At 43.3% G+C, this 12,319-nt stretch overlaps 1 protein-coding gene across 1 annotated transcript in view; it reads left to right on the plus strand.

The window, feature by feature from the left end:
• The window catches only part of SND1 (staphylococcal nuclease and tudor domain containing 1), a 423,230-nt gene that overhangs the window by 313,247 nt on the left and 97,664 nt on the right, over positions 1-12,319 (plus strand). Inside the window, exon 16 of the mRNA XM_069462550.1 lies at positions 5,913-6,022. Coding sequence (XP_069318651.1) covers positions 5,913-6,022 — 110 coding nt within the window. The remainder of the gene's footprint in view (positions 1-5,912; positions 6,023-12,319) is intronic.

Here is a 12,319-nt window from a genome sequence, read left to right on the forward strand (position 1 = left end):
TGACCAGTAAATACCTTATACAATAGTAGGGGAAAATAATCTTCTTTTACCTGGTAATTAAGCTTCATGAACACAAAGCATTCTTTTTCATCATTGAATCATCAGCTTCCCACACAGCGCCTAGCCCAGAGTAGGCACTGGCAAGTATTACTTAAATAGAGCTACAGAAAGTCTTCTAGGTGAACCATGAGGTTTTGAAGAATCCTAAGTGGGCAGAAGGCAGATTCTGCACACCACCTGTGCCCTTCCCTCTGTGGTATCTGATGCACTGGTGGGAACACAGTGGACATACAGTAAGCACTATTGACTAATCCTTCAAATTGGTTTTTGTTCCCACTAGAGTTTTGTTTCCTTCAGCCAATACCTGGTCTCTTGTTGCTGGACTAAGTGCTATTGGGAAGCTGTCATGTACTTCTAGCCACGGTAGATTTGCCACACTTCCCCTTAGGTCCCCCTGCCCAATAAAGGAAAAAGTGAACACACTTAGAGTCCTGAGGCTTAATTATCATAAAACTCAACACAGAGTGTAAAATATTCAGAGCAATACATAACTCTCACATAGCCATCAATAGAATCTCTTATACAGCCATTATCTTGTCATTAACAAGAATTTGCACTTCTTGTTCCAAAGCTGACTGACCAAAGTGTTTGTGCTAATTGACCTAGTTAGTCAATGTCTCTAAGTGTATAATTTTTTTAATAGAATGATTGCTCCATACCCCAGCATTTTAAGTTTGAAGAGAGGCACCCTGTACTCCACGAGTCAAGCCTTGTGTGAGAAATCTCAAAAGTGCATAACCAAAACTGTAACATTTTATGTCCCGGTGAGATTCTGCAGATCCTTCATTTTGTAGACAAAGACCATGAGGCCTAGAGAAGTTTAATGCTCTGTCAGTGGCAGAGTGGAAACCAGAACCATGATGTGTTGACGGCTAGTAATAAACTTTTTCTTCCTAAACCATACAAAGTCAGGCAAAATCTTCTTTTTTAAATTTAATTTAATTTTGTCTTGTTTTAAGTAATCTTGATCTACCACTCATATCCCAGAATGTCTGGAAAAGGTGCGAAAGATAATAGGCAGATGGCCCGTAGTTGTAAAAGGTCAGGGAGCCACATGGGCCACAAGGGTGGGCGTGTGCCTTGCCCGCCTCTTCTGTGTCTGCCCTCGTGGAAGTCAGCCGAGAAGGCCCCACTGGGTGTTCCGGAACACCTCATAATAGGGAAGGAAAGTGCTCAAGAATGTTTGAGATTTTTTTAGGTGTAGTGTGTTTTGTTTTGTTTTTTATTAAAACAAAACAGTTTTGTTTTTTGAATGCTTGTGTCAGAGGTAAACTTGACACTTACCGTGCACCTGTGGCATTTGAAGCACAGCTGAGTTAATATGTCCTTATCAGCAGGCAGCACTGTACTGGTACATTATCAGAAAAGACAGCTTATTAGTGGTAATATGCAGGATCCAGAATTATGGGCACTTCTACAACTGGCTGGGGAGAACGTCCAGTGATGTCTCACTTTATATTTACAGTTCGTAGCTTTGGAGCTCTCCTCTGCTGCCTGTCAGCCTGCAGCAGCCTCAGGATTGCTGCCTGAGAACCCAACTTTCTTCCTCTTTATCTGTTTTCTTTAACTTTTCTTTTAAACTCCATTTTATTGGTAAGAAAGCAGCACAGCAGGGACACCAGCCCAGCAGTGCAGGCATTGAGTAAAGGTTCGGTATGGGCTGGGCTGACTTGCTCCTTGAGCTCGTGCGAGAGGAGGGCATAGCAGAACTCTTCTTGCTGCCAGCATGTGTCTTCACCTGGTTTTCAGCAGCAACAAGTAACTTTGTGGCTTTAAGATGTTAACATTTGTGTGGTCTTCTCTCTGTCAGTAGAAAGCACATTTCTCGCCCTGTTTCATGATCCCTTAGGACACCAGAGCAAGATCGGAACCTGGTAAACTTTCAGCTGGAGCAGCTTTTGAACTGTCTAAGATCATCAGGACCTGCCCAGCCTTCCGGCCCTCTGTCTTCACACCTCAATCTATCCCAGCGTTTTTCAAGCTGAGTATTGTGCCCCAGTAGAGGTCTTACTTTGGTGTCAAGAGCCATCTTGTTTTTTTCTTTAATGAAGTGGAACAGGAGACTATCAGTATAACACATATAGTCAAGATCAACCATTGCTTCATGGAAACTTTGTGTTATACATGTGTCTATGCCCATATATGTGTAAATGTGTATGTGGGTCATAATAAAAGTAAAAAGTTTAAAAAAAGCTCTGTAGATGTACACTATCCTTTATCTGCAGGTGTAACTTGGCTCAGCAAATTTCTAATGCTCAGACATTCAGATATCATAAAACCCTTCCTGCTTTCCTGGCCCTGACTTTGCACCTTGGTCTGGTAATAGAGCCTGCCTCCTCCTGCCCACTTCAGGTTTCTAAATCCCTGTTTTGGTTTCCTGTGTAGGGCTCCCTTGTCCCTTCGGGGAAAGGGTTACTTCAGAGGAGACGGGTCAAAGTTCCTTTCTTTTTTCTTATACCTGCCTGACAGGAATGTACATGAATGTTTACTTACTTCCGCTTTAGAAGGGCACAAAAACAGCCTACTTCAGAATACCAAGTGAGTGACAAGGGAGTGGGTACTCAACCAGTGAGACTGACAGCAATCTTTCGTGCCCTCATAGGGAAAATTCTTCCCCCCTAGTTCCTGCTGCCCAGTGGATTACCCTAGCTGCATCCTAGCACTAGTCCCCAGTTCATAGCAGCCTCACCCAGCAGCACCCCAGTCCTGTCCCTCCCGGATGGCTGCTAACAGTCAGAAACAAACTGAACACTTGTTTTAGCATTATTTTATTTATTTATTTATTTATTTCAAAGTATTACGGAGGTACAAATGTTTTTGATTATATGGATTGCTTTTATAATGCTTGAGTCAGGGTTATAAGTGTGCCCGTCACCCAGATAGTGTTCATTGTACCCATTAGGTAGGTTTTTGCCTATCCCCTCCTCCCCTCTCCCCCCTGTTTGATTTCCATTGAGTTATATTTCCTTCTGTGCACATGTGCTCATCAGTTAGTTCCAGTTTAATAGTAAGTACATCTGGTGTTTGTTTTCCCATTCTTTAGATACTTAGCATAATGGTCTCGAGTTCCATACATATTGTTGCCAAAGGCATTGAGTCATCCTTCTTTGTGGCTGAGTAGTATTCCACAGTATACATATACTGCATTTTATTAATCATCTCATGGATTGGTGGGCATGTGGGCTAGTTCCACATCTTTGCAATTGTGAATTGTGGACCAGGCGCAGTGGCTCACGCCCATAATCCTAGCACTCTGGGAGGCCGAGGTGGGCGGATCGTTTGAGCTCAGGAGTTTGAGACCAGCCTGAGCAAGAGCAAGACCCCATCTCTACTAAAAATAGAAAGAAATTAGCTGGACAACTAAAAATATATAGAAAAAATTAGCTGGGCATGGTGGCACATGCCTGTAGTCCCAGCTACTCGGGAGGCTGAGGCAGAAGGATTGCTTGAGCCCAGGAGTTTGAGGTTGCTGTGAGGTAGGCTGATGCCATGGCACTCTAGCCCAGGCAACAGAGTGAGAATCTGTCTCAAAAAATAAATAAATAAATAAATAAATAAATAAAAATGTGAATTGTGTGGCAGTAAACATTTGAATGTGCATAAGACATGAACAGAAGCTTTTCAAAGGAGGACAGACTAATGGCCAATAAACATACGACAAAATACTCAACGTCACTAAGCATCAGGGAAGTGCAGATTAAAACCGCAATGAGCTATCACCTTACCCCAGTTAATAGCTTTTATTAAAAAGTTCAAAAACAATAGATGCTGGCATGGATGCAGAGAGAAAGGAACGCTTATACACTGTTGGTGGGACAGCATTATTCTTGTTTGTGCAACAATACTTTTTCTATGGTTACGTGGCAAGATAGTTCAATAGAATTGTTTATTTTTCTCTCTGACAATTCTGTTCTTGCTTAGCTTGCAGATATAAAATGAAAAATATTTTTGGCTGTTGATGTCAAAAACAGAGGCTATCTTTCATTCCATTTTTCTCTCACCTCATCTCTCCCTGCAGGGTTAATCTCAAGCTCTTTGGCTCATGAGTTTATTGCTATCTTTTACAAAAATAAGTTCCACTCCTCCCCTGCAGCCTGGCACTGAAGTGCCAGGCAGCCCTGGTGATCTTCTTACCCATGTGACATTTGGGTAGGGCTTTCATCTGTCCCATCTTTGCAAGGGTGGGAGAATGGTTCTTGCTGCCAGCTCAAGCTGCTCTCCTGCTACAGTCTCTCTCCTGGCCTAGCATTTCATTTGATATGGTATCTTCCATTTGTGAGGCCTTGAGGCTCAGGGACAGAGAGCTCTGTTCTTCATCTTGTGAAAGCTTGAAATATAGGCTATTCCCTTTCTTCTTAGCTGTGTCAACTTGAATCTTTGCCCTGGCCAGAAACATCAGCAGCCACCTTGCTATGTTCATACATAAAGAGATGTACCTGCTGTCCCAGCAGTGGTAGGACCTCTTCTCCCTGTGGCCAACCCAGCAGGTGTTTGCAATCACCTAAACACCCTGCTTCTGGTCTTCCTGTGCCACATCTCTCTTAGCTTCCCTTGAGGCTGTTTGTAAATAGGTTGGTAGCTCCTCCCAGTTCTGCCTTATTGCAGCAGGAGATACCACCTGTGATTCAAAGACACTGAATGCATCCTCTCCCTGAATTTTCATCACATTTCTTTTCATATGTCTCTAGCCCAGTTCAACTTTTTGTCTCGTAATTATAGCTACAATATGAATTTCTTTGAAATATTTGTAAGTTTTATTCAGATAACAAAATGCAACATATATGTCATGATCTGTCACAGATGATCACTGTTAGTGATAAATATATTTGCAAAATGAATGACTGAACCAAAGACGGAAAAGGCAGACTAAGTTGGCCTGTGTGCACTTATTTGGCACAGAATACTGTGGTTGGATACAAAGAAGCATGAAGGATAGGATTCAAGAAGACTTTGAGATTTTGAGCATGGGAGTTGCTAGGAGTGATAATGATAACGATGATACAGATTATGGTAATAATAGCTAAAATACATTAAACCTTTCCATGTGGCAGACATCATTCAGAATCTCTCCTAATTCACATAGCAACCTGAAGAAGTGGGTATATTATAAATATCTGTTTTACAAATAGGGAAACTGAGACTTTGTTCAGTAATTTGGCCAAGGTCACAAAGTTAATAAGTGATAGTTAAGATGTCAATCTAGGTCTTTCGGGCTCCAGACACCTAACACTTCATCAGTATTCTGTTTTTTACTGTCTCTCATTCTGAATGAAAAACTGATGGTGCTATTGTCCAAAATATAGCCAGAGGACAGAGCGGGGAGGCTTATTTGAAGAAGAAAATGACACTGAATTCACCCTTTTGAATGTGATATGAAGGGCAGATGGTAAGGCGAAAATGTCTAGGAGTCAGCTGAGATGGCTCTCAGCAGGCAAAATGGCTGGGACATCAGTTACGTTTAGGTAAGAGCCATTTCTGTAAGTGATCCCAAAGCTGCGCGACTATGGACTGTAAGGAGTGAGCGGTACAAACTAAGGATTTCTCTGTGAGGAGGGGAAGTTTCTGCTCATTTTATGTGGAACATTCCTTTCCCACAGGTGTTCTTGATAATTCCCAGGCGCTGTGGCTGAGAGTCGCTCTCCGTTGCTGCTGCTGTGACAGTGTTGGTTTTTTCCACCTGGGGAGAACTAAACCCCTCCTCCACTCCTCTCACTGCCTCTAACTTAGTCTCAGATTGGATGGAAGTTACATGTAACAGCTGATTCTTTGGAGGTGTCAGGGGCCTGTCCTTGCTGGACAGCAGGCCTATTGGGCGCCTTTTCATCACAAAATCTCCTTTTCTCCTGACACAGGCATTGAATGCCCCAGAGGAGCCCGAAACCTCCCAGGCTTGGTGCAGGAAGGAGAACCCTTCAGCGAGGAAGCTATGTTTTTTACCAAGGAACTGGTGCTTCAACGCGAGGTAGGACATCTTCCTGTTGATTCTTGTATGGGGAGGGGTGAGAAAACAAGGCTGCCTTGGTCTGATGCTTTTCTGCCGTGTCAGAGATCAGTCTGTTGCTTTTTCCGTTGCTTAGCCTTGCACATCCATGATCCATTCTGTGTCTGCCCACATCTTATTTCCTTGAGTCCTGTATCGTTGGCCAGGCCAGCTGCCCCCAAATTGCTCCTCTCTGCTGGTGACCTGGGATGTGTGGTGAACCCCAGGCCAGCCTAGCCAGGATCCACACGCACAGAGCCTACAGCTTTGCATTCCTCCTCCTTGGTGAATTAGCCTGAGCTGCCTGCCTCCAGCTGGATTTAGAAGCTTGACTAACCCTGTCAGGGGCCAATTTTCTTTGAACATTTATTTGTATCTTTGAGTAATTGCATTTTCTGTAGCGGGTTTTCTGACTTAATTTAATTGTATTTCTGTTTCTGCCTGTTGGGCTGGCTCTTGCAGGCAGGAGTTAGGCTCGCAGCTGCTGTGGTGCCCTTCTACCTGCTAATTTTGCTCCAGCCTCGTCAATAGATCCATCTTCTTTCCTGGAGTATGCCAGCCATTCATCCTGCTAGGTGGGGGAGTGTACTAGGCTCAGGCTTAGGATTGTGGATCTGCCTGTGTCCCCATTTCTTTTACACTCAAATGTATAGAGTCCTTCCAGCTTTCATGCAGTATCGTAATATGCACAGAACTACAAGAATATGGGGTCCTAGAGGTTCTCTCTCTCATAGGTCTTTGTACACCCAGGAGAGCAGATGCGTGGAGTTCTTTACAATGTTCAGTGATACAAATACCTGTTTATAAGCTTCAGCATCTCATTTTGATTTATATCACTAGCAAGTACATTAGGTGTGAGAGGTACAGGAGAACAAGCCAGCCCACGATGCTTATGTGGGACTCCCCTGAACTTGAGAGAAGCTCCGCTCTGACTGCTAACTAAGCAGTATTATTCCTGTCAGTTGCCACCTCTTTGGGATCTCTCTAGCCCTTGCCTTCTCGTTTTGTGAAAGAAGGTGGCAAAACAAATCCCGAATTGCCAGTTCCATTTCCCAGACATCAGCTGCAAACACCTGGGTAGTACAGCTGCTTTGCTAGTGGTTGGGGGTGTTGCAGGGCTTAACTGTTTTGTCAGTCACGTTGCCCCCTCTTTTGTTTTTGTGAAGATGCTTGTGAGTAGAAATCCTTATATTGACATGAAAGGTGCCTCCCTCCCTCCCATTTTGTAGCTTGAATTTTTATCAATTAAAGATAGCCCCCTGCTAGAGAAGTATTTCAAGAATCTAAGCACTCTACTTGTCTACCAGTACCTGTTGCAGTTTTTGAAGTGGCCCAGGAATTAGGTGAATGGCAAATGTTGTAGCATTTCCCTCTGACTTTGTAGGCCTTTGGATAATGAACTGCAGAGTAACTATGTTGGAAAAAGCAGGTGAGTCCACTCAAATTTATAACTTAAAGACATTACAGAAGACGCAGCACCAGATTTTTGATTTTTTGTTATGTTTTGGATAGAGGGAGGAAATCTAGCATTGGATTGCCTAGGACATTTATTGGTGGCATTCTCACCACTTATTATCGAAATCAAATTTCTCACCATAGTCATCTTCCTGTTGTTTCACATCTCCTAAAGCAGGGGTCCCCAAGCTACGGTGAGTTGTATAATTATTTCATTATATATTACAATGTAATAATATTAGAAATAAATTGCACAGTAAACATAACGTACTTGAATCATCCTGAAACCATCTCCGCCCCCCAGCCCTGGTCCATGGAAAAATTGTCTTCCATGAAAACAGTCCGTGGTGCCAGAAAGGTTGGGGAACGCTATCCAAAAGTTTCTTTCCCTTTCTTTTTCAGCTCTTGTTTTCCCTGCCACTTTTCCTCCTGATCATGTTTCTGGCCCACTGGTGATATCTAAAAGTACAAGGGGGTGAAGAGGAATACTGACCAGCTCCTTTATGCTCATGGTTATTGAGACCTTACCTTTGTCTGTATATTTGCTAATGTTTGTTGAAAAAGATCAAGCTTTTCGTCCACCTGCTTTGATGCCCCTGGCATGTATCTGAGTCTAATCCAAAGTTGATTTTTCTTGATTATAGTGACCCAGTCTTTCATGTGCCTATGTTGAGGATCTCTCAGGAAAGAACCTTTCTTGACATTTTAGATGAGATAATTAAATTAAAAACAGAAAGAACCTTTCTGCATTTTCTTAGCTGCTTATATGATTACTTGGGCTGGCTATTTTGAAAGGTCTTATCCAGAGGAAACATGAGTATGGCCTAAACCAGGAATAATTCAAGATTTTCACTAAAGGAACCAGTTGCAGCCTATTGTCCTGGACATTTCCCTTCATATAATATATGAAAACTGTTTTCTGAACAGTGTAGGAATGAAAAGAAGTGTTCGTTTTGTTGCAGGTTTATTCATTTACCGTTACCTATGTAGTACCTTCATTTTCATACCATAAGTTGTCTTGGGAAACATTACTCTTTTTGCCTTACTCCCCTCACCCCACAAAGAGACAGCAAAGGAGAACATGATGCTTTGGTACTTCTGGATGCAGAGTCCTTCCTGCCCTTGGTTGAGGTACCCAGAAGTTGCGCGAATGCCTGCATGTGGGCCCACAGCCTCCCACCTCATGCAGCTCTTACCTTCGGGGCAGCCTCTGTTGTGCCACGGTGCACTCCAGGAACTCTTCTGGAGCCAAGCTGCTGCTGGAACGGCCACGGGTGAACTGGTTTTTTGTACCTCGTGTCTATTCTCCTTATAATCAGATTTAGCTCAAATAACCAGGTATTTTGAAGATGTGATTGATTGTCCTTGACCCTGCCCCATTCTTTCCCTTTAAATTTTAAAATTTTGTTCCTTTATCTTATTTTCCTCCAGGATTTCTCTATCCCCTGCATGCTTTCCCCAGTTACCATACATGTGCATTCTCATGGAAAAGCAGCATAGAGATTTCGTGATTTCAGAGTGCTTCCCGAACCGCTCTCTGTGATCCCAGAGAGGCCTTATTGTCAAGTTGGACTCCACTCTGTGAAACTATAAACTGATTTGAGGAGGATCTAGAGTGGGGGCGGGACTGTGTAATGGTCACTGATGCTGGAAAAATGACACCATGTTTATTAAGGGCATCGTCCTGGCTTCAGGAGCAGTGCAGGAATTCCTGCCTGTCTCTTCCTCTGTTTTGGGTGAAGAGAGAATTATAATCTTTCCATCTCATGTCCGCATGTGGAGCCTGCAAGTGTAAGACAGGTCTTTTCTCTGCAGTTTCAGGTGGCCCCCATTATCCTGAGACCTCATAACCCTGCTTTCCTTAAATTTGTTTTCCAATGACAGTAGTCAGCACAGAGCTACTTTTCTGGCCACGACTAGACTCAGCTCCATTTTCCTGACTCGCTCTCCTGCCATCTTTGCATTGCATTTCTTCTTTTTCTTCATCGTTTACATGTTGCTTCTCCTCATCCATTGATTCCTATTGATTTTTGTTCTTTTCCCTGAGTTGGAAGTCTGGAAAGACTGTTCCAGGTCAGTGGTCTGGACGTTCTGGTGGTGCTGCTAGCCTCAGGGCAGGAGGAAGAGTGTCATTACCTGATTCTCTTTGTGACCTTGAAGCCCAGAGCAGCCAAGGAACTATCAGAGGACTTAACACTTACTTTTACTTAAAGGAAATCCAGTAATCTCAGCATTTCTTTCCAGCCCGATTCAGTCGGTGTATAGCAGGGATGCGCAAATCTCACCCAGCACCAGTTTTTCACAAATAAAGTTTCACTGAAACACAGCCATGCTAATTCTTTCATGTATTGTCTGTGGCTGCTTTCACACTTTCACACTTAGACAACAACAAAGTTGAGTAGTTGTGACAGGATATATGGCCTGCAAAGCCTAAAATATTCATTGTCTGTCCCTTTTCCAAAAGCATTTGCTGGCCACTGCTATATAGGGTATGCTGAATTGGGTTCAAGTGGCTTGTTATGACCTGAAAGTGCAAGTTGGCTTTCTCGTCCCCTGCCGTTGAGGCTGGAGCACTTCTGGACCACACTGCATGAGATTGTTGTACCTGTTGCTATAGCTGTGCCTGTGAGCCAAGTGCTGTGTCCCATTGAATAATAGCATGTGCTTGGGGACACCCCCTCCCTCTGTACAGCTACCTCTTTAAGGCGATTCCCTGCCACACTGTCAAGGACAGGAAGGTCTGGTGTGATTTCCCAGACGGGGAATTGTGCCTGTTGCTAGCATCCTCTCAGAAGTAGTGATGAGAGATAGCATTAGCTAACGGGTAGATATCTGACTTAAAAGTGCAAACTCCTAGGTTTTCACACTCTAGTTTTTATGTGGTCCTGGGTATGTGATTCTTTCCTGTCTTGCTATTCCTGTCTAAAACACTGATCTAGCAATCCCAAGCCATCTTCTCCCCTCTTAAGCCCTTGTTCTGAATAAAACGGTGATTTGGGATCTCTTCCCACCTTCCTCCAGGAGGCCAGCTTGTCAGCACACACTGACTGGTGGCTGTACCTCCAGCACTGTGATCGCTGCTGTGTTGGGGAAACCTGAACTTTTAGAGAAAGGGCCATAAGGTATTATTAAAAGATCAATGTCACAATTTAACTCTCTTCACAGTTCAAGGCTGTAGGAGGTACAGTTCTCAGAGGACAGGGGCAATATATGGGGGTTTGGTGATCATTTCCAAGGTCTTTTGCGATGACCCCTTTGTCCTCTCTGAGACCTCAGAAATTGCTCTTTGCTGCTGCCTGAAAATGACATCCTCATGCTGGACAGCCCCAGCTGAAAACTCAGACTGCTGCCCTGACCTATTTCCCTTCTTCCTGCTGGCATTAAAAGGGAGGCTGTCCCCCGGGGGAGCTCATTCTGCAGGCTGCAGTGGCCAGGGCACAGTCCTGGATTTCCTCTTTCTCCCCTACCCTCTGCTTTTTTAAAAAACAAACAAAAATACATAAAAGCATTACAAGTAACTGTTGCTGTTTGAAGAAAGCGTATTTATGTTTCAGGGGAATGTGGCCCCCATGAATATTGGTGTATATGTATGAAGGGGTGCATGTCTGGGAAAGAAAACTTACAGTAAAAGAAAAAGTGATTTTTGTCTCTTTTGTTTTGGCTCCAAATGTGCTGCATCCTATCTGAAAAAGATAACCTGTTCTAAGCAGTTTCAAGTTGATCTAAATGTGTGTTCCTTCCCACACCCTCTGTCTTTTCCTCACATTGTTCCATGAGTGCTGTGCTATATGCTCTCTTAGCCCTTTCTATTCCGTCTGTCTGTGCGGGTCCCTTCCCTGCTGAGTAGACACATGGGAGGAGGAACAGTAGCAAAGTTTTATCTCTGGATCAAAGTGATGAGGATTGTTCAAGCCACAGGGAATTCCAAGAGGTTAAAGGACACCTGGTGTGGGTGAAGCTAGTGAAACCTGCTCTCGGACTCTCCCTGATTGCCATGTCCCTCGGGAATCCTGGCTGAGCCACTAATAATTACCTGCTGGAAAAGCAAGCAGGCTGTCCGGCCGTGTTTCATTTATTTGCACAAAGACACCTTATTCCAGATTATCTCAGCCACCGCCCAGGAAAAAGGGAATGCATTATGGTCAGCTTTCTAAACAGCTCTCTTATCCCTCGAGGTTTTAAAGGCTATTTGGGGGCTAAGGCCTTTCTTACCTCCTCACACATGCTTGACAGTTCATCACTCACCAGTGGTCTTTAAATTCAAAGAGTTTGTTCTTAAATGGTATTTTCTTTGAAGAGGACTCAGGTTAAAAAAAAAAAAAAAAACCACACAATTCCTGTCTTAATAGTGATCAAACCATAATTTTATATAGCATTTTTCTAGTTTAAAAGTGCTTTCATTTATATTTCATTTTAATCTCACAGCAAACCTATAAGAAAAATGCTATCCCAGTTTTACAGTTCAGGAAACAGAGATGCACAATAACTTGCCTCTATTTGCATAGCTAGTGGTAGGACAAATACTAAAACTCAAATGTCTGCATTCTAAATCAAGTGCTGTTTCTCCCCTAAATTTTGCCAGTTTTGCCATTAGAAAGTGATCATTCTTTTAGCCACGTTTTATCATTTTTCAACCCTAGACTATCTGAAACTAATTACAGGACTAGTAGAGGACCTCCCTGAAGGTCCCACGTTCACCAAGAAGAGTCAGTGTTCTATAAGGCCTGGTTTCTGATTGTGAGTGCAAGACTGCAGACGGATTTGAGGTATCGTCACAGTTCTTATGTCTTTTGACTGCCTGACTCCTGCATCATCTATTGTTTG

This window comes from Eulemur rufifrons, chromosome 29, assembly GCF_041146395.1.
Source record: "Eulemur rufifrons isolate Redbay chromosome 29, OSU_ERuf_1, whole genome shotgun sequence".
Lineage (NCBI taxonomy): Eukaryota > Metazoa > Chordata > Mammalia > Primates > Lemuridae > Eulemur > Eulemur rufifrons.